Genomic DNA, 26,120 nt, shown 5'->3' on the forward strand with positions numbered 1-26,120 from the left:
CCTAAGACATGCTTTTTTTCTGGGTTTTAAAAGTTTATTTGCATATTTAAAAATTGTGCATTCTAATAATTAAAACCATTTGGATAATAACAAAATAAATATAAATGTATACATACATATATATACACACACGTATATGTATTAAACTGCATTTTATAGCCAGCAGGACACCATGGACCAGCTTGGTTTTTACTCTAGATTTCACTCATGTCTGAGACGTGCATTTTTAAGGAAGGTAGTCTCACTGATAGCTGACTCTGGAAAATTATCTTAAAAAAAAAGACATATGCATCACTAAACTGGAGGAACTGACTTTCTGTTATATATTTTTATATATGATTAAGGCATAAAGTCAGGTTTCTCCCTGAGCCTCTCTGCCCAGGAAGATAATACATGAAGTTCCTATCGAAGCCTCTTTGCCTTTGCCTAGTTACCTGGCCTAGAAGTCTCGTCTGTGGAGTTATGCTGGCCACCTTGCTAATATTTAGGGCCAACACTCTGAAATGGGTAGGAATAGAAAGGGAAACTCAAACTTGAAAATAAATCCACTTTGAGAAGACTTATTTTAATCTAACGGCTTTGGCTATGTGAGAATTTGATTAAGTACACAATGGCATGCCCCTAGCCATCTGGAAAACTATCGAATTACTAATTTAGTAGATCAGTAAAAGATTAACCACACTTAAAAGTATATGTTAGCAATGATTGTGAAGCTGAAAACAATGAATAAAATCGATCTGTGGCAACCGCCTGCCCATCTACTACAGTCCCTACAAGCACAGATCATTAAACCTAGATATACTTGTGTACTGAAAAACAACCAGAATAGTAATTTAAATAGACTGTTTTGTCACTAAAACTTAAGAGAAAATGTACTGTCTTTTTCTAATAGCAATAAAAATGTCTACATTCCAGTTATTTTCCAATTCAACCAGGAGTCAAAAGTGAATTTTTAAATTAAAATAATTATAACAAATAGTAAATTTATTACCTTTAGGAGTGCTAGTTTGCATTCAACACTCATTTCAAGATAGCCTTTCTTCTCCATTTCCCATGCCCAGGTGCTATTAAACTCTTGGCATATCTGTCAGAGAAAGTTAATATCTTAATATAAAAAAGTAAGTTTTATTTATACACGTAGTTTTGTTGTAAAATTATATTAACTGTTCTTAATATAAATTTTAAAGGAAAACATTTATAGAAAACACAATCCAATCCAATTTCACCCTAAAATGCATACTAGTTAAATACACCAGAAACGCTTACTATTGACAGATAACTGAATTTAAGCTAAGTGCTGGTCTCTGCAGTTCCCTCCTCTGCTCTCAAGAATTTTAGACACTCTTTTGTGTCTAAAATTAGACACATTTTCCCAAATGCAGGTAATCATCTTATTCCGTCTCACTAAATAGCCTGAAAGTTTCTGGAGAGCAAGAATAATAGGTTCAAAAAACATGCCAAATTGTAGGCATATTTTTATTTATTCATTTAGAACGATAAACACCTTTATTACATGAGCTAAGACAGGAAGGAGGAGGATTCATTTGCCTTTCTTGGCCTTGATTTTCCTCATAGAGAACTTTAGCTCCTTGCCCTCTATAGCACATAGCCATCTGCTCATCCGCACTGGCCTGGGTAGGCAAATTTTTAACCAAGCTACTCTCCAACTCAATGTTCTCCTATTTATGGGTAAAGATTCTATTACTTGGCATTTAAAACCTTCTGTAATATAGCATTAACTTAAATTTTTAGACTTCTCTCCATATACAATTTCAGGCAAACCAGAGCCACTTAACAAGCTGAGAAAAAAAGATCTGGATATCTACTCTCCCTCAACAATAAGGACTAATCAGGAGAAATGTCATTCTATGACTTCTGTGAATCTGTTCCTTCAACAATAAAAGGAGAGCACTAATAATACTGACCTTGAAAGTTATAAAACAGGCATGAAAAATGACATAAAGTACCTAGGTGATTTCAATAAAAGCTGTCCTTATTGCCTTTAACTAGTGCCTGGCTCTGTTTATCTCTGACAGGGGGAGTCCTTGGATATCATTCAAATGGACATTTTTATTTTACTTTGAGAAACATGAAGTTTAGAGAGATTCATTCACCCAGTGATTTCACAAATATTTCCTGAGGACCTAACTCTATGTCAGGAACTAGTCAACGATCTGGAATACCATGGTGAAGAAGACAGACAACCTGCCATCATGGAGCTTACATTCTAAGAGGTAGTCAAACAGGTAAAAATAAGAAAATTTTAAGTAGAGACAAATGCTGTAAATAAAGTAATGTATAGTTTGAGTGCTACTCTGACCTGGGTGCTCAGGGAAGGCATCATTAAAAAAGTTGACATTTGACACAAAAGGCTGAGACATAAAATAGAAATCAGCCACAAGAAAATCTTTAGTAGTAATGTTCCAGGCAGAAGAAATAAGATAGCACAAAGGCCTTAAAGTTTGGCAAATTAAAAAAAAAGAAAAAAGATCAGCATTAATGAAGTAGAATAAGGGGGAAAGTAGAAGATAACGTGAAAGAGGTAACTAACATCCAAATTATACAGACTAGGGCAAGGAATTATGATTTTATTTCAAATATGATGGGAGGCCAAAGGACAATTTTAAATAGAGGGAATTTATGATTTATGTTTCAAAAATGGTTGCTGTGTGGAAAAACAAACTAGGAAAACAATTTTAAGGCAAAAGATAATAACACAGACTATGGCGGGAATAGAACAGGAAGTAAAGCTGTATTTGGAGGCAGAATCATCAGGACTTTTGATAAAACAGATGTAGAGGGTGACTGAAAAGAAAAACCAAAGGAGACAACTAGATTGCTAGGCTTCAACAAATGCAAAGATAAAAGCGCTTTTAACTAAGCTATTAAAGGAATATCTTAGTTAAAGTTAGAGATTTGTTTTATACCTAATGAGTGTGAGGTATATATTAGACATCTAAGAAGTATCTGGCTCAAAATTACTGAGCTGAGACTTGAAGCTTATGACTCCTGGTTCAGAGATCTTTCCACTGGATTATATAGTCTTTACACAAACTTTATCAAAACAGACTTAAGAAAAATTTTGTGGCTGAACTCTGAGAAGTCAAGAGCTGTCTGTGTCTACTCATCTTCCTACCTCTAGCTTGTGACAAAGTATGAGACACACAGCAAGTACAAAACAAATACCTGATGAATCAATGAGAGACATAAAAATAACGCTTTTACCTAAATTTTAAAAATTCTTTTTAACTGCCAATAATTGCTATACCCAACACAACACATCCAAAAGAACATTTTAAATTCTTATTAGAATAATAATAACCACTGATATTTACTGCATGCTCTGTTTTAAAATAGTTTTAACTCAGTCAATTCTCACAAGTGTAGATGAGTGTACTGTTATCCTCAGGAGGGTATGTGCTTTAGCCAAGGAATGAGAGGAATAGGAATCTCTAGTCATCTACGGAGAAATCAGTATATATTTAAGAAACCAATCAGGTCAGTTGTCACCACTGGAGCTGTGGACAAAGGCTTGACTAAGAATTATATATCATCTAGCTCCATTATTTATACTCAAATTACATCTCACCAAGTCTCCCTGATGTAATATTTAAATATGTCCAGCTGTTTTGTATATAATATTCTTTCAGGAGGACTAAACCAAACATTTACTGAGCACATTAAGTATTGAGAGGGCAAAGATGAATTAATGTTCTCTGCTTTAAGAAGTTCAGAATTCAGAGAGAGAAAGAGAGAGGGAAAGAGACATATAAACAAATAATTATAGGGGGAAAAAGTAGTCAGTAAATTATCAACAAACCGAGTAACTGATATAACTATAAACAACTATGAAAATACAGAGGAGAGAAACCCTAATTCAGTCAATGGATGCAGGGAGATTAAAGAACATTTTATTCAAGTGATGACATTTATGCTCAGATGAATGAGGTTTTACCAAACAAGGAGGTAAAGAGCATTTCAGGAAGAAAAAACCAGAATATGCAAAGCAATGGGGATGTGAATGACGACAGTATGTTCTGTCAATGTGAAGGTGAATAGAGGAGCTCTTTATGCTGAGCCCCAGAGCCCTGGTTCATGAGTGCTTGGGGTTGGGAGTGGGCAGAGAGACAAAGCTATGAAAGTAGGTCATGGCTCATAAATATGAGGACTCAACACACATTTGGAAGTAGTGATGGAAAATAGTTTCGTTGCTCTGTGCAAGACAGACAAGAGGATAGAGTCTGAGATGAGAACAACTAATAAAGCCTATTTTGCAACAATTTAAGAGAAAGGTGATAAGCCTGAGCTAAGCTTGGCAGAGGATAACTCCAGAAAAGGCAAAGTCAGATTGCTGTATGTAAAATGTGTACTTATCTTACAAAAGCAATAACAAGTTTTTTGTTTCATATATGGTGTTACTAATTACGACTGAACTTTAACATACATATTTGGGTGTCTTGTAATACTACAAGATTTTTGAAAGCAAAAGAAAGTATGATTCATCTTTTTATTTCCTACAGCACCTACCAAGTACAAGGCCTTGCTGATAGTGGACACTTAATACTTACTGTACCAATGTATTCTGGTATAACTACTGAGACAATTTAATTTTATGTGGAATATCTGGGAACATTGCCTATAAGAATGCATTAAGATGTTTCTTTATTAATTCCTTAAAAACATATATGCAGGAAATTTCAATGGCATGTTTTCTCAAGTAACACAATTTTGGAAATCAAAAGAACACCAAAACCCACCAACTGACAAGAGCATGGGCATGCATTAATTAATTAATTCATTCCATAAACATTGTATCAGGAATTTACTATGTGCCAGACATTGTGCTTGATACCAGAAAAAATAAGATACTATAACTCCTGGTAAAGAAGCTCAGGATTTTGGGATAAGCAGCTGGAATCTCAGTTAACCTATAAATTAGATACATTTATATATGCCAGAAATTTGAGAAACTATTCTCAAAAGCAGCCTGTTCTGAAGTCTTAGTCAAAGAAAAGGTGCTCTGAAAGTATCTGACATAAGTCTAGCAAGAAAAATAAAATTTGTCAGTTATTTTATATTTATAGGTAAGATTAATCATATATGTAAAATGGAAAGATGTGATTGCCAAGTACCTCTTTTCAAGTAATCAGCTCTTTATCAGCCATCTAGATATAAAGAGCAATAAGGTTTTAGTATCAAATAGGTTGAAGGTCAAATCCTGCCTATCTCTATCAGCAGTGTGATCTTGTTGAGTCAAACATCTCTCTGAATTTCAGGATCTTCATCTGTAAAATGGAGGTTTTGTTGTTAATAAAAGAGATGAGATAAAGAAGATGCCTATCAGATACTCACTGTGCCATAACTGCCCTATATAAACGCAAACCTGGAAATGGTTCTAGAAAATCACCGTAAGAACCAACAGGAACACAAGTGGAAATAAGGAATTAAGAGCTGGCAGCACGCACATCGGTGTTTTTCAAACTGTACATAAACAATGTTTCATGACACTTCTGTATCAGATTAGTGTCTTCTGTGTAGATACACACACACACCACACATACTAACATTTAAATAAAATCACTGGTGACTGATTTAATTTCTACTTTTATTTTCTGGGTAATTAACTCTATGTTATACTAAATGGCTTCCTTGTTATACTCTGTATCTCATACAGTGAGTATGTTGAAGCTAAGGTTACTGCTAGATTTAGGGGAAAATTCCTTGTTGTGATTTTTAAAATTTTTATTGTGGAAATATGTATGTAATAAAAATAAAAATCGCCATTTTAACCATTAAGTGTACAATTCAGTGGCATTAATTACATTCATGTTGTTGTATAAACATTACCATTTCTTATTTCCAAAACTTTTTTATCACCCAAAAGGAAACTCTTTAACCATTAAGCAATAATAACTCCCCATTTTCCTCCCACTCTACAGTAGCTGGTAACCTTTAACCTACTTTTCTGTCTATGAATTTGCCTATTCTAGATAGTTCCTATAAGTGGAATCATCTAGTATTTGTTCTTTTGCGTCTGGCTTCTTTCATTTAGCATGTTCTTAAAGTTTATCCATGATGTAGCACATATAAGAACTTCATTCCTTTTTGGAGATGAAAAATATTCTATAGTATGAATATACCACATTTTGTTTATCCAATCTTCAGTTGATGGATAATTGGGTAGTTTCAACCTTTTAGCTATTATAAATTATGTTGCAATAAACACTGGCAAATAGGTATCTGTTCCCAACTCCTGAATATACAGCTAGAAGTGGAACTGCTGGGTCGAATGTCACTTCTATGTTTAGCTTTTTGAGAAACTGCCAAACTTTTCCACAGCAGCTGCATCATTTTGTATTTCCTTCAGGAACGTATGAGGCTTTCAATATCTTCATAACCTCACCAACACTTATTATTTTCCTCTTTTTAAAAAAACAGCCATCTTATTAGGTATAAAGTGATATCTCACTGTAGTTTTGATTTGCATTACCCCGACGACAAATGATATTGAGGCATCTTTTCCAATGTTAATTTATTAATCTTAGTATATCGCTGGAGAAATGTCTACTAAAAACTTTTGCTAATTTTTAAAGTGGGTTATCTTTTTGTTGTTGAGTTTTAAGAATTCTTTATATAGTCTGGATATTAAATTTTTATCAGTTATATGATTTGTAAATATTTTTTTCCTTCTGTAGGTTGTCTTCTCACTTTCTTCTTTAATAATGTCCTTGGATGCACAAAAGTTTTTAATTTTCATAAAGTTCGATTTTTCTTACTTTTTCTCTTGTTGCGCATGCTTTTGGTGTCATAGCCAAGAATCTATTGCTAAATCCAAGGTCATGAAGATTTATCCCTGTGTTTTATTCTAAGAGGTTTATGGTGTTAGTGCTTTTATTTCTGTTGTTGATCCATTTAAGTTAATTTTTGCAGATGTTATGAGGTTGAGTGTCTGTTACATTTTGCAAGTTGTTAAATTTCAACAAATATGTATTTCACACTATAGGTAACACTTAAAAGAAGTTATAAAACTACTACAATAAGTTCTCATTAAATCTATTTATACTCTATTAAATCTATTAAATCTCATTAAATCTATTATACTCTATCCTCTCATTTTCAGTTCAGACAAGAATTAAGACACGTATACATCATCAACATCATATTTTTTAATAGGTTCCTCAAGTTTTTATACTTAGGAAATTTTAGATTATATTTTTACTCCCAGGTTTATCTGCTTAGCTAAAGTAATGAGAAATAACTTTAAATTGCTATTTTTATGTAATTCCTTTCAAAACACACTGATATTAGACTTATAGGTATGTTTACTCAGTAAATAATTGCGGCTATAAAGGAGCAGTGCTTTTGAGAATATAATTGAGAGGTCACGACCAATTCAAGTTATGCACAATTGAAAAAAACCTCTGGAGAAAAGAAGCCAGTTCCTGAAGTCGACTCAAGGATAATTTTGCCACAGGAGATTTCTCAGTAATAACTGGGGAATTACTGCTTATTTCTCTATGGAAAACCTTCAGATATATTACATTCACTGGACCACCTGAAGTCACATAAGAGTTCAGTAGAAAACTAAAGAAAATGCAACCCAACATTTCTGTATCCACAATATGAATAATTTGGACCAAGGTGCTGTCATTTTCCAAAGGAATGCCAACCACAGAAAAGAAAAAGTTCCCTAAAATGGCTCTATTTCTGATAATTTATTATTAATATTTAAACAACATTTGCTGAGTTCCAACTATCTGAAAGGCACTCTGCTGAGAGTATTCACATATACTTTCATGAGAAAACAGAGAGTCAAAGAAGTAACTAAATTAAACATATACACTTAGTAATTAGCAGAGTTCAGGTTTTTCCGTTCCAAATCTAGTGCTCTTTTTACACCGCCACATACAATTCACTTATGATAAATTATGGCTGCCCACACATTACCACAGAGTAAAATGGTACTCTTTAAGGAACATTTTATAAAGTTAAAATTATGTGGAAACGCTTTTCAACAGAAGGAAGCATTAAGTAAGTATTTATTCTGTGGCATTAGACAAACCTGTGTTCAATCCTTGCTTTAGAAATTACTATCTGTGTAACCTTGGAAGTTGCTTTATTCTCCATGATCTAGGTTGTATTATGAATTAAATGATAATGTATGTAAAAAAGCATAGTACCTAATAAGCTCTCAAGTATTAGCTCTTATCATTATTAAGTTTTGGAGAAATTAAAACCTTCATAAATTGCTGGTGGGAATGGAAAATGGTACAGTAGCTATGGAAAACAGTCTGGGAGTTCCTCAAAAAATTAAACATAAAATTATCATATGACCTAGCGATTACATTCCTAGGTATATATAGAACAGAAATGAAAATACATGGCCACACAAAAACTTGTACACTATGTTCATATAAGCATTACTCCTAATAGCTAAAAAGTGACAAAAATCCAAAAGGTCATCAAATGGTGAGAGATAAATAAAATGTGGTATAATCCATATAATGGAATGGTATTTGGCAATAAAAAGGAATGAAATACTGATACAAAACAAAACAAAACAAAAAAACCCACACAATCTTGAAATCATTAGGCTAAGAAGTCTGACACAAAAGGCCAATTAATGACCAAATTAATAAATGACAAACGATGACCCTTCTGACTTCCTGAGGAGTAAAAACAATGGATCTTTTTGAAATTGCCATTTAGATTAAGGCCATCTATTGATAAATTTATTCACTTCCAAAAGATTTCTAAATGTATTACTAGAAACCAAGAGATAGAGATTACTCCCCATCTCTACTTTTGAGGGACAAATGAATGAGGTCATTTTCTATTGAGGGGTACAAAAACACCCCAGAAGAGACCCATTAGGTTATTTTCTTATGAATGTCATTATCCCTCAAGTAGAAAATACTCTTTGCTTATTTTAAGAAACATTTACTTTTATATTTTAACATTTCTTGAAATCAAAAAACCTTTTAAAATCAATGATTACATTCAATGTGATAGTATTTTTTTCTTTGAAAAACTATCTAAATCATTGTGGCATGTGGTGAAGAAATCACACAAGTAAAGAAAAACAGCAATAATAAATTACCATCTGCTTCTCAGAAATTATTCTGAGGCAAACATGATTTCCTTTAAAGGGTAATTTATTAAAAATTGGCTTTCCCATTATTCTCAAGGCCTTTATATGAATGTCTTTGGGCAGGAGGCAGGGCAGCAGAAAAGCAGAGGTAACAGGTACTGAATTTGTTGAAGGCAGATACCTGTTTATTAACATGGTGGCACATTCACTATCCATGCTAAGGTGTCTGAAATTGCTCACATGGTATCTAAAATCACTAGCAACCACAGGAAATAGAGGAGTTTCATGGAAATATGAGAGTTCGTTGGCAAAGAAATTTCTTTATGGCTCACCAAGTAAAAGGAATGTGAAGCTTGATAAGGCCAAGGCCTATCTGTCTGGGGATTAGCAGGTCCCAGCAGAACTATTAATTGAAATTTCCACTCACTGGGTTTCTTTATTTTTAGGAGGGTAATTCCACTTTAACAGTAAAAAGTCACTAGCTAGATTTGGTTCCTTTAAATTCTGGATGATACTGGAGAATATACGTTGGCAAGTGCACGATACAGCACAACAATGAATGCTCTTGGTTGGATTGCAAGCCATCTCTCTTTCCCTCTCATATCAGTTACCAAGACTTAATAATTCTACCTTCCAAATAACTCACATCCACCCTCTCCTTTCCATCTGTATTACCAAAACCATAACTCAGGCCTCTTCATTGTTTAGTTGGATTATCACAATAACTTCCTTTCAAATGACTGGTAGGCCTCCACTCACTGCCATTCTCTCTAGGTACTTTATAATATAGCAAAGCTAAGCTATTGGTAATTTCCTATCAAATTTCTACTGATTTTATAGGTCTTAGTTCAATTGTTTTAGGGAGATACTAACAAGAGATGACTAACAGATGCCAATGCTAAATGATTTGTGGTAGCAGTATAGTCTGCTAAGTTTAAGCTTAGCAGGAAAAGCTCAGACTGGTAACGTCTGCTGTGAGCCAAGGAACAAGGCCTAACAGATGCCAGAAACTTGCTCTGGATTTAAACAGAATTTTATATTAATTATATTCCACTGACTTCAAAAGGAAAAGAAACAGCTCTCCGTAATACACACACATAATGGTGTCACAAGAAAGAGAAAGATGGATCAAGCGCCATGTAACAGAGAATGTAAAAACTGCATCAGAAAACTAGCTAATACACTAATGAGTACAACTAAGAAGTAAATATAGAGTTAAGTTAATTAGCAGGCAAGTGAAAAAAAAAGGAAATTGTCTAAATGATTAACTTATCTAATTTCAATGCATAGAAGATGAAAAAAAAAAAAAACCATTCAAGATGCTTACAATCTGCATGAAGGGCAAATGTGAGAGGCGATATTAGTGGTATTTTAAAGCACTGGATCCACAGTCCTGAGCTTGAATGCTGGCTCTGCCATTTCTAGCAATATGAGACTGGACAAGTTATTTAATTTCTCAAAATCTATTTCCTTGTGCATAAAAAGAGAATAATATCTATTTCAAAGATGAACTATATATAAGGAAAGTATTAAATATAGTGCCTGGTATAGTGAACATTCAATATAAAAATTATATGACAGTATCTTTAAGGGACTTCTACATAAATCCATGAAGGAACATCTTCTTGGGAGAAGGCCTCAAGGAGAAAAGTAATACTTGAGTTGAGATCTAAAGGATGAATAAGTTTGCCAGGAAAACAAGTTGGTGAGAAGTCATTCCAGGCAGAAGATATGGTATATGCAAAAACTCTGCAGAACGAAAAAGACATGTTCTGTGAATGGCACAGAATATAAGTAGTAAGGTATACAGGAGAGAATGTCATTAGATGTGGCTGAAGAGAAGTGGCTAAACCATTAAGAGTGCTGAATGTTATGACAGAGTTTAGATTTTTAAGTGAAAGGAAACCACAATAATTCTGAAAGTGATATAATAGTTACTTATAAAACTGTGTTTAAACGGTCACTCTTTTAGCAGTGAGGAGAAGGTAGTAGATGAGTATAAGACTAAAAACTATGAGACCAATTAGGAGGAGAAAGTTCAGTCAAGAGATGATAAAGAGCTGTGGTGTACTCGTTTCTATTAACTAAGTTATATCTTAACAGTATCTTTTATATACCTTTAAAATTAGGTAATAATGTAAGCTTCAACAGTTATTTTCAGAAGTCTATTAGGCCCACTCTTTTGGCTCCTCGCTTCCAAGATGACCAAAAAAAAAAGAACAATGGTCATGCCAAAAAAGGCCAGGGCCATGTGCAGCCTATTCGCTGCACCAACTGTGCCCAATGCGTGTCCAATGCATGCCCAAGGACAAGGCCATTAAGAAGTTTGTCATCCGAAACACAGTAGAGGCTACAGCTGTGAGGGACATTTCTGAAGCGGATGTCTTCAACGTGTATGTACTTCCCAAGTTGTATGTGAAACTACATTATTGTGTGAGTTGTGCCATTCACAACGTAAGCAAGGAAGTTAGGAATCACTCTTATGAGGCCGGGAAGGACCGAACACCCCGACCCTGATTTAGACCTGCAGGTGCTGCCCCATGACTTCCACCAAAGCCCATGTAAGGAGCTGAAGAAGTATTCTCTGAAAAAAAATAAAGCAGAAATTATACTTAAAAAAAAAAAAAAAGTCTATTGGGCTCAATAATACTTTTACTCTTGAAGCTAACAGGTCAGATGCTATTTCCAGTGCATTTCATACATTACCTCATTAAATTCTCACAATTTTGCAAGATAAATGTTAGTCTCTTTAAACTTGATAAAACCCCATTTTCTTTGTTTTACAGATGGATCAACTTGGGTTCAGACAAGTAAGATAGTTTCCTGAAATCAACAGTGCTAAGGAGCCAAGAATGGAGCCCATATTTTCTAATACCAAAACTCTTAACTCTTTCCAGCTAACCTATCTGATTTAGTATCAAATAAATTTGTTTAATGTTTAGCATCGGGTTAGGTTTAGAGTAAATAATTAAATGCACTAATCTGAGAATTTCATGATTCTGTTTAAGGTTTCTATAGGGAAAGAGCGTATTTTGATGAAAATGAACTGGCAAAAATACTGTTGCAAAGAATTTTTGGAACCTGAAATCATTGCTAAGTTTTCTCCCCAAGTATAAATCCTTCATTAATAGAATAAATCTGAATTATTTTTCTATTGCTGTGTAATAAAATGCCACAAACTTAGCATCTTACAACAACACCCATTTCTTTTCTCAGTTTCTGTAGGTCAGAAGTCCTATACAGCCTGGGTTGACTGAGTTCTCTGCTTCCAGTCTCACAAAGCTGTTATTAAGGTCTTAGTAGGGCTGTATTCCTCTCCGGGGGCTCTGGACAAAAACCAACTTCTAAGCTCATTCAGATTGGTGGCAGAATTCACTTCTTTTGATGCTTTCCATGTCACCCTCCATTTTCAAGGAGAATAGGGTTTTGAGTCCTCCTAACACTTCAAATATCTCTGACTTTGCTTGCCTCTTCTGTTTTTAAGGGCTCATGTAATTTACATTGGGCCCATTTGGATAATTCAAGATAATCACCCCATCTTAAAGTCAACTGATTAATAAATTTAATTATATCCATAAAGCCTCTTTTGCCATGTAACATATTCATGATATATTACCAAAGAATGAAGACCATAACGATCAAACTTTTGCCTACCATATAACCCATATCAGCTGTTCTAAATGCCTTCCATAAATATTACTGAGTGATCGCTTAGCTCTAAGTATGCTTTCATGTTGAACACTTCCTACCTTACCACTTTGGCCTACTTATATCTTTCGAATTATTTTCCTAAGCATTATTCTTTAGAAAGAAGGAAAGAAATCAATCTCATCTAGCTTTTTATCAGTAATAATCTTTATCACAAACATTGAATAGATGAGAAAATTTTAAGTATATCTGCATACCCACAAAACTACTTTATCCTGATACCACACTGCACTTAAAGCATTTATAGTCTGTCTGGCATTATTTATTTGTATACTATTTTAGTTTTCTTCCTTTACTGAGCCCCAGACTCATGAACATCAGTGTCTCATATATCCCTGGCAGTACTTACTAAGTGCCTTACAAACTAGGACATCACTAAATAGAGAAAAAAAAAAAGTTTACTAAATAGGTGGATGAAAATCTGCTAGCTTTAGTAGCTATGGATTCCTAGCTAACCATATTTATGGTTAGATCTCATGTTTAAATGAATTATGTTCAGGCATCTTCCAGCTTTTCCATTAGATAATTCTGTTCTGTGTGCTACACATGAAATGTTTTAGTGGTTAGAGAGAAGAGCCAGCAAAAGAAAATAGGAAAAGTGTAGCCAGAGGTAGAAAGAAACCAAGGAAAGCTGAGAGATTAAAAATGATTCAACTGTGGAAGAATGATAAAAAGTTTAATAAACAAGAACTGAAGAAATGTCCACTGGATTTGACAACATGGCAAGGCTTGTTTTGAAAAAGCTCATTTTTGGTGGCCTAGTGGGGACAGAGACCAGACAGGGAAGATTGATTCGGTAGGAAGTAAAAAGCAAAAACAGCATATGTGGGCAATTTTGAGAAGACTGACTATAACATAATGAAGTTATACATTTTTTTATTCAGTATTACTATTTTTAAACAAAATGTTACCCAAAAGTTTTCAAGTGGACATTTTAGAAGTGTTAATGGATTTCAAAGAATAGCGTGGAAGCAGATGTTATTATTACTACAACCAAGATGGTAAGGAATTTCGCATGATGTTAGAATCCAAGTTATCCTGTCAATTGGGCTAGTAAGAGAAAAATTACAGCATAGCTTCTCCAAACATTTTTATTTTGGAGCTAACCACTTACCCAAAACAAGGCAATAACATAAGTAAATGGGGTCATTTTTCCTTCCAAGGGAGTTTTTACACTCGAAATAAATCTTTTATTTACTTGAGAAATTCAAGAAAATTACTGGTGAACTGACAATTTGCATTTCCATAAATTACTACCCGATGATTTGCAAAATTGAGATTTAGGGCATTCTTTTTTCTGAGTGTTCTTTCATGTTTTAATTGGAAGGATGTGCCAAGTCATAGAAATATAAAATGAATTCACCCAGGATCAAAAACTTAACAGCAGAGCTAGATCTCTTGATTCTTAATTCAATATTTTTTATCTTTAGTCTAGAAATCACTAGTCAAGATTCTACAATTTATAGAAGCATACAATAACATAAATCAAAGTTTTAGTCTACGGCCATGCCACCCTGAATGTACCCAATCTCGTCTGATCTCAGAAGCTAAGTAGGGTCAGGTCTGATTAGCACTTGGATGGGAGACCACCTAAGAATACTAGGTGCTGTAGGAGGTTAAAAAAAAGAAAGAAAAAATATAAGAAGTTTTAATGACCCCAACAAATCCTCATGCCAATACATGAAGTATTTGCATCACTTAAGATTTTATGAATCTAAATAAATTACTAAGAAATTAAGAGATCTAAAATCCCAGCAAAGACAGTTTGAGTCTCTATTTTATAAAATAAATGGGCTCTTAAACAATTGCATGTGAATGCAATTTAAATAAATTCTTATGTTGAAGGAACTACAGAATTTATGAGAGCAGCAGTTTTCAACTCCCCTTCCCTTTTTATTAATTAGCACAATTATGTTCTTCCAATAAAATACTTCATGTTATGAACTGAATTGTGTCTCAAGATTCATATGTTGAAGCCCTAACTCCCAATGCGTCTGTATTTAAAGATGGGGTGTTTAAGGAGATAATTAAGCTTAAATGATGTCATAAGAGTGGAGCCCTAATCCTACAGAACTGAGATCTCTGAGACCAGAGATCTATTTTACATACCCTCACCAAGTACTATATGCTCAGAAAGAAATGCTTTATGGAGGGCAACTATAAAATATTATGTAAACATGGACTATCAGTGATGAAGATTGAGGGGCGAACGCTACTGAGACACTGACACACACACACTTCTGCAAGAAAAGTGTTCATTCATTCACCCACTTAATTGAACAAATATTTATTGAGCAACAGTTACATGTCAGGCACTAGTTCAGGTGTTAAAAATGTAACAGAGATTGACAAAAATCCTTGCCCTCACAAAGCTTTGATTCTTGAGGAGACAGACTTAAAAAGTAAGCAATGTGATTTTAGAGAGTGATAAATACAATGAAAGAAATAAAACAAGATAATATATTAAAAGAGTGGTAGAAGACTCAAAGGCAAGGCCTACTTTAGTCATATACAAAGAACCAAGGAGCCAAAAGAGCATGACTATTCTGGAAACCAAAAACAGTTCTGTACAGCAGAATATAGTACATATTGATGAGGCAGATAGAAGAGCAAGAAAAGAATCCACAGAAAAAAAATCAGGGACCATCACATCAATGACTTTGTTGCCATATTAAGAAATTTATTTTCTATTCAGAAGACAAGGACTCATACTTTAAGGGATTAAAACAGAGGAGAAAGATCCCTCTGATTTTCACTTTATCATTTTTAACTGTAGTGTTAACTGAGTGACTAGACTAGAGACAGGGAAACCAACATAGAGGTTCCCACAATAAACCAAGTGAGAGACAATGACCACAATTAGGGTAGAGGCAACATGGATTGAGTAGGTTTGAGTTGAGAGAGATTAAGGAGGCTAAATCAATTAGGGCTTGGTAATATATCAGATGTGAAGGACAAAAGAGAAATCCAAAATGACCAGCAGGTTTCTGTTTTGATGACTGGACAGTGGTACCATTTGCCAAGACAAGAAACAATAAATTCTATATGTTACTAAAAAATACTATAAAAGTAACAGCAGATCTATCCAAGTTCTGATTATCTTTTACTAACTTAGATACATGACCAACAACAAGTATTTCTCTTTGGGTCTTAATACCATCATCTGTTAAATAAAAAGCTCAGAGACAAAGAGAGGTCAGGATTTACTCTGAGAAATGAGAAAAGAGCCAAGGATGATATTTGAAATTTTTGGTTTGGTTAAGTAGGTTGGGGGTTTTGGTGCTATTTAACCAAGGGTATCAGTTAGAGTAGTCTAAATTATGCTGCATTAACAAAATGACACTGAATCTCAATGGTTGACAATAGTGGTTGGCCCACAGTGCTTGTTTTTATAAATAAAGTTTTACTGGAACATAGCCATTATCCATTCATTTAAAAATTGTCTTGTAATTGAAAAAAAGACTTTAAAAACCACAAGCCTAAAATATTTACCATGTGATCTTATAAGAAATAGCTTGTCAACCCCTAGGTTTACAGCAACAAAAGTTTATTCCTGGGCTACACTATATGTTGATAACAGTTTGACTGTGGCTCTTCTACATATCATCTTCACCCCAAAATGAGCAGCATTACCTAGAAAAGTGTCAGTCATCATAACAAAGGGAACAGAGAACACAGAGAATATGCACTGCTCTTAAAGCTTCTGCCCCAAAGTGTAACATACTACTTTTCCTTGCATTTCACTGACCAAAGCCAAGTTACATGGCCAGGCCTGAATTTATCAGCAGGGAAATGGGAGGGGTACCAAATCTTTTATAGTTGTTCCACACAAATCTGGCCGCCAGAGCATATGGTCACTCAGGAAGAGTTGGTATTTTCTAACATCTTATACAAATAGGTATGATCATGTGACTATATTCTTCCCAATGGAAGAACAGAAATAATACATGTAACTTCTTTCTGCCTCACTTTCTTAAAAGAAGATTGCTTGCCCTGGGCTTTCTTTCTTTCCCTTTCCTGCAGCTAACGTACATTGTACAACACAGAAAAGCAAAATGCTGTAGGGTGGAACAATGAAACAGATAAGAACCTGGACCCTGAATAATCTCATGGAACACAGCTGTCTCAAAAGTCTAGATCAGTCAGATTGTTATTATAGAGAGAAATAAATTTATTTCTTCTTATTTCTTATCTCTTTGTTAGAATGGTTTAGTCTCTACCTGAATGTAGATTCACTTTGTTTTTGGAGTAAAGATGTTCATTCTGTAGTTGAGTAAATTGGCTTTGGAACTAAGAAGATTCAGGATGAAAATATAAGTCATTAGCATATGTGGTGTAAAGTCAAGGGAATAGATAAGATCATCCAGAAGAGTGCATAAAATGAGACTAGAGGGTCTAGAACAAAGCTCTGAAGTACAAAAACTTAGGAGCTTAGACAAAAAGAAAGATCTAGCAAAGTATACTACTAGGGATAGAAGAAAAATCAGTATAATGTTGTAGGAAAGAAGCCAAAAGAAGGGTGTTTCAAGGAAAGAACAACCTGAAAAATTGAGAAGATATGGAATAAAAAGTATCATTTGAATTTAGCAATAAGGAACTGCTCAAACCCTTGCTCAGTAAAAGAAATTTTATTGGAATGGAATGGTGCAGAGAGAAGAAAAAAAGTCAACAAACTGAAGGGTGAATGAGAGGTTAAAGAAATAGTATAGCAAATAAAGAAAGTTAATTCAAGAGGTTTGCTATAAATGAGAAAGCCTTTAGGTAGCCCATAATGATCTTCACCTCCCAGTATTCACTGCCTTTATGTGATTCCCTTCCCTTTGCTGCCTCCCTGGGCCTTTGGTCATAAACCAAATCTACTAGTGATTTCATTCTAACAGAACATAGCAAAAGTAACAGTATGTCATTTCTAAGATTTGGTTATAAAAAGACATGACTTATATCTCAGGCATTCTCTCTTACTCACTGGCTCTGATGGAATGCTGTAAGCTGCCCTATAGAGAAGCAATGCCCTATGGGGCTGCACTGTTGTGAGCTGAATCCTGTCAATGGCCATGTGATAGAACTTAGAAATGGATCTTCCCACACTTGAGTATTTGGATGAGACTGCAGGCCAGGTTGACAGCTTAAATACAGCTTAATGAGAGACTATGAGCCAGAGGCACCGAGCTAGGCCACACTCAAATACCTAACACACAAAAATTTTGAGATAATAAATGTTCAATGTTTGTTGTTTTACGCTGCTAAGTTTGGGGTAATTTGTCATGAAAGCAATAGATAACTAATACAAGGGTCTGGAAGAAGAGGATAGGTGGCAGCTGAAGGAAAATAGTTATGGGAGAGCTTACACTTCTTTAATAAATAGTAGACTTTAACATGTCAAATGGATAAGGGAAAAATATACATTTCTACATAAGGAATGTATGTGTAAACTTTACTTATAGGGCAGCAAAAGTCTTAAAAATCAGAGAAAAAGAATAAATATAAATACAAAATGAAAAAATCTCAATAAGTATATAAGTAGAAAAGTTACTTTTTAATACTGAAGAAGGACCTAATATATGTTAAATGAGGCCATAAAACAAGTCTCAATAAAATTAATGGAATCATCATCACACAAAATATGTGCCACACAATGGAATAAAATTAGAAATCAACAACCGGAAAAAAATGGGAAAATTCATAAATAGGTGGAAATTAAACGACATACTACTAAATAACCAATGGGTCAAAGAGGAAATCACCAGGGAAAAGAAAAAATACTTTGAGATGAACGAAAATGAAATAGAACATACCAATTTGTGGAATGATGCTAAAGCAGGGATTAGATGGACTATAATAGCTGAAAATGACTATGTTATAAAAGAGGAAGATCTCAAATTAATAACCAAAACTTCCACCTTAACATTCTAGAAAAGAAGAGCAAACTCAACCCAAAGCAAGGAGGAGGAAATAATCAAATAGAAAAAACAACAGAGAAATTCAATGAACACAAAAATTGGTTCTTAAAAAGATCAACAAAATTGACAAACCTCTTACTAGACTGACCAAGGAAAAAAAAAGAGAACATTCAAATTGGTAAAATGAGGAAAGAAGGGATATTACTACTGACTTTATATAAAAAGGATTTTAAGTGAATTATGTGAAAAAATGTATGCCAATAAACTAGAAAAGCAAGATAAAATGGCCAATTTCCTCGAAAGACACAAACTACTGAAACTGACTCAAGAAGAAATACAAATCTGAAGAGACCTATGACAGTAAAGAGAATGAGTAAACAAACCAAAAAATATTTTTCAACAACAAAAGCCCAAGCCCAGATGGCTTCACTGCTAAATTTTAATAAACGTTTAAATAATTGACACTAATACTTCACAAACACTTGAAAAAAAATTTAAAAAGATACATTTCTCAACTCATTCTGAGGCCAGTATTACCCAGCTACCAAAACCAGACGAAAACATCTCAAGAAAATAACAAATATACCTTATGAACATAGGCACAAAATTCCTCTAAATCAACAAAACAAATTTAGCAACGTTATTAAAAAGATTATGGACTATGACCAAGTGGGACTGACTGCAAGACTACAAGGTTTCGACATATGAAAATTAATCAATGTAATACACCATATTAATAGAATAAAGGACAAAATCCACATGGTATCTCAATAGATGCAGAAAAAAAAACATTTGACAAAATTCAGTACCTATCATGACAAAAACATTCAACAAATAGAAAAAGGAGAATTTCTTCAATCTGATACAGAATATCTATGAAAATCTCTTGGCTAAAATCACACAAAATGTTAATTTAAAAACTGAAAAATTTCCCCCACGGATCAGGAACATGGCAAGGATGTCTGCTTTCAACATCTCTATTATTTCTATCCAATAATATACCAGAGGTTCTAGTGAGAGCAATTATGTAAGAAATAAAGGGCATTCAGAATGGAAAGTGGGAAGTAAAACTATATTTGCAGATGACATAATCTTGTATACAGAAAGTCTTAAGAATCCACACACACACACACACAAAACTAAGTTAATAAATGAGTTTAGAAAAGTTAAGATACAAGATCAATATACAAAAATTAGTGGCATTTCTATACACTAGCAATGAATGATCTACAAATGAAATGAAGAAAACAATTCCATTTTCAATAACTCCAAAAAATCCCCGAATACTAAGGAATTAATTGAACAAAAGAAGTATTAAGACTGGACTCAGAAAACTACAAAACACTTTTGAAAGGAATTAAAGACCTAAATATTTTAAAAGGTATCCTGGTTAACAAACCAATATTCTCCAACCTTATCTACAGATTACACACAATCTCTATCCAAACTCCAACTGCCATTTTTGCAGAAATTGGTAAGTTAATTCTTAAATGCATAAGGAAATCCAAGTGATGCAGAATAATCAAAACAATCTTGAAAAAGACAATTTAAAAAACCACAAAGCTACAATAATCGAGACAGTATAGTAGCAGCATAAAGAATGACACAAGTCAACAGAATAAAGACTTCAGAAATCCTCACATTTATGGTCAACTGACTTTCTACAAAGACGTCAAGTGAATTCAATGGGTAAAAGAGAAGAGTCTTATCAACAAATGGTAATGGACAACTGGATATCCATGTGCAAAAGAATGTAGGCAGACCTCTATCTCACAGCATATACAGAAATTAACTTAAAATGGATCATAGATCTAAATTTAAGAGCTAAAACTACAAAACTCTTATAACAAAATTGAAGATTAAATTTTGGTAACCCTGGGTTGAGCAATAGTTTCTTCTCTATGACGCCAAAGCACTAGCCACAAAAGAAAAAATAAATTGGATTGCATTAAAATTAAGACTTTCATGCTTTAAAAGACATTACATAGAATGTAAAAAGACAACACACAAAATGAGAGAAACTACTTGCAAATCATATATCTGGTAAGGGTCTAGTATCTAAAATATATTTTTTTCCAAAAACCTCTTAAAACTCAATAAAAAGACAAACAATTAAAAAATGGGCAAGGAAATAGACATTTTCCAAAAAGAGATATGCAAAGGCCAACAAACATGTGAAAAATGCTCAACGTCATTTAGTCATAAGGGAATTGCAAATCAAAACCATAATGAGATAACACTTCATACCCAATAGGATGGTTAAAATCAATTAATAACATAGTAAGTGTTGGTGAGGAGGGATGTGGAAAAGTTGGAACTCTCATACATTCCTAGTGGAAATCTAAAATGGTACGGCTGCTTTGAAAACAGTCTGGCAGTTCCTCAAAAAGTTAAAAGAATTACCATGTGACCCAGCAATTCCACCCTAGATATATACTCAAAAGAAAGGAAACCATACGTCTACCCAAAAACTTGTACACAAATATTCATAGCAGCACTATGCACAACAGCCAAAAGATGGAACCAAGCCAAATATCTGATAACTGGATAAATAAACTGTGGTAGTATTATCCATACATACAATGGAATATTATTCAGGCATAAAAAGAAACAAAGTTCTGATACATGCTACAACATGAATGAATCTTAAAAACATGTTAAGTGACACAGGGCAGACACAAACGGCACATATTATATGATCCTATTTATATGAAACATTCAGAATAGGCAAATTCATAAAGTCAAAAAACAGATCGGTGGTTGTTAAAGACTCAGGGAAGTAATTAAGGACTCAGGGGAGTAATTACTAATGGGTATGGCATTTCTTTTTGGGGTGATGAAAATGTTCTGGTTTAGACAATGGTGATGGTTGCACAACCTTGTGAACATACTAAAAAAAAGTGAATTGTATATGTTCAAAGGGCAAATTTTATGTTATGTGAAGGTAACTCAATTAAAAAAATAACCGTAAAACAGAAAGGGTTTATATAAAATCATCTCGCCCATTTTTCACATTTTACAAAGAAACTAAGACACAGGGGGCAAGGTACATTACCCATGGTCCTAACGTTTGTTAACAGTAGAGCTGGAATTAGTATACAAGATATTTCTACCTCTATTCTATTTCTACCTCTATTAATAAACATTTATTTACAAAAGTCTACCTCTTAAAAATGTTAAAATCTGTGTACTGAATTTCCACCATCTCTTTTTAAGCCCCAGAACTTTGACTGTTAATCATTAATAAATATTTGTTAAAAGCAAACAGCAACTTCACTAGTATTTTTAAAAGCACTCTGAATAGTTAAAAATTTGCTCATCATTCAGTTTAACATATTTCAGAGATTTAATTAAACATCAGTTAATCAGGCTTTTAGAAAATCCCACACTATTAAAATGCTGAGCCAACTTTGCAATGCTTCACACTTGTGCAAAAATATCCACATGTATTTCATGTTGAGTTTTCCGAAAGTTAAGCCACTCTTACAATTCAGAGTTTGGGGGTCTGTATTTCTTCTTGAATTTGGGTGGTTTTGTGGTTGTTTCAACCAACAGAATATGGTAAAAGTGACCTTTCCAAATTCCTGACCCAGAGTGATGAGTTATACAGCAAAGATAACTGAAATAGCACATGTGATTTTTATAATAAATATAGACAACTCCTATTCCCTCTTTTCATAGCACTCTATAATCATATACATTCCCTCACTAAAAAACACAAAAACCAAATATGAAAACACATGGATACATAAACATAGATATTTTAAGAAAATTAGAAAATTACATAGTTTTTTCAATAATCTAAAAATATAACAATATCCTGTACATTACAGAATTCCAAATACCCCAAAAAACATCACGGAGGTATGTACCTACATCAGCTTAGGCTTCCAAAAACTCTGTGGCCTTCAGAGTTTGGATGCAATTCTAAACAATTTTTCCTTTAATAGAGTTCATCCTAAAGCAACCATTTTCTGATTACCTAGGTTGTTCTCATTACGGATAGGTTTGGCCTTGTTGGTAACTTAAAAGTCTCCCATGATGACCTAAAGGTCTTTGGACATTTTTAAGAGACAAATTCTGGCTCTGCCTATGCATACTGTGTAATCTCAAGGAAATGACGACTTTCTTGGGCCTTATCTGCCTCTTACTTGATTTGATCAGGATGATTTTAAGGACTGAATGAGACAAGACATGAAAAGTCCTGAGCACAGTGTTGGGCACAACAGACATAATACCTCTGAAATCTAACTTTAGGACTCAAGAGTATTGCTTAGAATCTGCAAAAGAGAATCACATAATGATAGTAATCATATGGATTTCTAAGTCATATTTTATAACTTTTGGTAGACTATTTTAAAGGTTAGCTTATTATGAAACATAACATAAACTTATGCTAGGTAGAGTAATATTTCACTAATAGAGAAGGTAATTTACAAATATTTACCTTGATCAAATATTTTTCCCATCTGTCTGCTGTAACGGATTTGCCAATCTTCCTCATCAACTTCAAATGGAGCTCCACCAATTCTTTTGGTACTTAAAAGGGAAAAAAATACTGTTAGCCAGCAAAATTAAAAATGTGTAAACATTTAAATTATAGAAGAACTTTCCCCAAAGCTGAATAATTTTTCAAAAAAGAGGATCTTGATGTTAGTTATCTTTTAGATCTCTGAATCAGAAAAGACTAAACTAGGGCAAGAAATAACTGAAAACTACTTTCTTAAAGATGAATAGGTACATTCATATTTTCTTTCAAAATACCATCAAGTAAGAGTGAACTCTAAAGTAAAGGACTTTTGGGTGATCATGATGTGTTAGTGTAGGTTCATCAATTTTAACAAATGTACCACTGTGGTGCAGGATGTGGATAGTGGGGGAGATTGTGTGAGTGGGAAGAATATATGGAAAATCTCTGTACTTAGTGCTCAATTTTTCTGTGAATCTAAAACTGCTCTAAAAAATAAAGTCTATTTTTTAAAAGCATCAAGTAAAAGCACTTAGCTGTACAACCAAAATTTCTACTAATGAAAAACTAATGTTTTTCATAACACATATTTGGTTTCTTTACTGAGATGCAGACCGAAATAGATTCACAGGATTAAAAAGGAATCAAGAAACGTAAATCTCAAGTTGATAGATATCTCAGAAATAGTCTAATGATTTTCAAACTGTTTTAGAAAACCATTCTTCCAATCTGTATCTTCTTATCTATTGTGCTAAACTCCTCTATAGCATCCTTATAGATTGATGCATGACAACCTTTAGGAACAGAAAATTTACTTACCTTCCAAAGCTCTAATTATTAGAAAGTTACCCTTACCGAAATCAAAATCTGCCTTCCTCCCCTGGTTCTTCCTCTCATTCTCTAGTTTCAAAGACAATACTTTCAATTCCTCTTCTATTGGAACCTTCAAATATTTGAAGATTGCTACATCTTCCCTCAGGTTTTCGCTTCTAACTGTAAACAACTGGAGTTCCTCCAACTATCCCTTGGGCATGATCTGATTATGTTGTTTAATTATATTAATTAGACCTGAGGGAAATAAAGGACACACAAGCCTGTCAAGTTTAGCATTTCCAAAATACCAAATACCACTAATAACCTAAAAGAAATTATAGGTATACTATCTACAAAGGTTCCATTATTAAATATTTTAGGAAAATGCTGAATCAAAAATAACATTTGACCACGGGACTTCTTGAAACCTTGATTGTTCTTATGTGCATTGTGCATATCCAAGATAGAAATAAAATTGGCAGCATTCCCTAATATGTGATCATGGAATTTTTGTGTGTGTGTGAAACACGCAATGTTTGTAGGATACAAGCACTCTGAAGTACAGGTTGGTAAATGATGGACTAATTTTTTTCAGTCATTCTTTCAGATTCTTTATTCTCCAAGAAAGCTACTTCCAACTTGAAACGACCTTTAAGTATAAAAGCATTCAGTCATTCAACAAATTTCTGTGGGTCCACTATTAGTAAGCAAGAAATAGTCTCTGCCCTTAATAAGCCTACTTAAGTGAGTCTTCTTAGGCAGGTTAGACCATGGGTGAGTTGGAGGTAAGGGAGAGAAGCTAGGAGCGGTGGTTATAAACACCGCAATAATAGACAATTATACTAAGCCAAGACCGGAAGTATGGGATTGAGAGTGGAGTAGAGAAAAGGGGGAAAGTGCGCTGCTTACAGAAGTAACTACAGATACAGAGAGATGTAAATGTAATCATGGAACTGGAGGCATAGACACAGAAAAGGGGCATAATTATGAAGAGCCTTATAAGGCCAGGCTAAGAAGTTTATATTTTATTTAAAAGTTTAGTCAAGAGATTGCTCAGGAATTTAGAAAGATCTCAGTGACTGAACTATAGGAAGACAGACTGCTTTTATTTGCTTGTTTTAGGAGGTGTGGTACATGGCTGAGATAAGATATAAATTCAGGAAAGTATCGATCCAGAACGATGGGAGTAACCTAAACAAAGGTAGAGAGAACAGGGCAGATTTGAGAAATGTTTAGGAAACAAAAAATAAAACTCAGTGATTGACTGTGTAAAGCGATAAAAAGTCAAGAAAACCTGAGGCACTGGCCTAGGCAATAGAGCAGATGCCAAAGACAATACATTAGGGAGAAAAACCCCTGGGCTCAATTCTCAGCTCTACCACGTAATACAAGGAGCTATAATTCTGGTCAAGTTCTTTTAACACTGAATCTCAAATTCTTCATCCACAATAAAGGGCTGCATTGGTTATCTTACAGTTTCAAAACTGTAAAACATATCAGAAAACTAAAATATCTTCATTTTTATTTCTATCATATTTGGGGAATCAAGTTCTGTTTCAATTTTTCCCTTCCACTTTTTCCCACTCTAGTCTTGATGATCCTGCACTCCTACTTCTCAAACCTGTTCCCTATTTCCCCAGTTTTTCTAGGATATCACTGTAGTTTCTCACTTCAGAAAAAAAGCTAGGTAATTTCCTGTAAGCAAATCAATCTCCCAAAAATACTGCTTCCGTCACTTCCCAGTTCATACATATCTTTTATGGCCCCTAAATACCTATATAAACTCACCCAGATTTCTTACTGTATCCCAGTATTTAGCCTCAACCTAACTCTCCAATCCTCTCTCACTTCTACACTGAAATCCTTGATTCAAATCATTCTCCCCTGTTCACTATCCACTGAGCATATCCAGTTCACTATCTGGGCTTTATTCAAGCCCTCCAGCTTATTGTATTCTGCCCACTTGAAACATATTCATCTTTCAATATCTGGTAAATAAAAGTCTCTGAGATAGCTTTCCGATGATTCCAGCAACAGCTCTGTCCTTGGAATGCCCATAATATTTATACGGTCTGTCTGTATCACTCATTTAGGAGTTGGCTAAAAGCTATGCATGTCCTCCATACCACATAGATATATA

At 34.0% G+C, this 26,120-nt stretch overlaps 1 protein-coding gene and 2 pseudogenes across 3 annotated transcripts in view; 2 read left to right on the forward strand and 1 right to left on the reverse strand.

The window, feature by feature from the left end:
• RSF1 (remodeling and spacing factor 1) overlaps nucleotides 1-26,120 on the reverse strand; it is a 107,534-nt gene that overhangs the window by 51,465 nt on the left and 29,949 nt on the right. For all 3 annotated transcript variants that reach the window (XM_039848129.1, XM_039848128.1, XM_039848130.1), the window contains exons 2-3: nucleotides 23,147-23,238; nucleotides 992-1,084 (exon numbers count right to left, since the gene is read on the reverse strand). In XM_039848129.1, coding sequence (XP_039704063.1) covers nucleotides 992-1,084; nucleotides 23,147-23,238 — 185 coding nt within the window. The remainder of the gene's footprint in view (nucleotides 1-991; nucleotides 1,085-23,146; nucleotides 23,239-26,120) is intronic.
• LOC120590451 (40S ribosomal protein S26-like) lies at nucleotides 3,940-11,656 on the forward strand (annotated as a pseudogene).
• LOC120590661 (uncharacterized) lies at nucleotides 14,296-14,414 on the forward strand (annotated as a pseudogene).

This window comes from Pteropus medius, unplaced genomic scaffold, assembly GCF_902729225.1.
Source record: "Pteropus medius unplaced genomic scaffold, Ma_sr-lr_union100, whole genome shotgun sequence".
Classification (NCBI taxonomy): Eukaryota; Metazoa; Chordata; class Mammalia; order Chiroptera; family Pteropodidae; genus Pteropus; species Pteropus medius.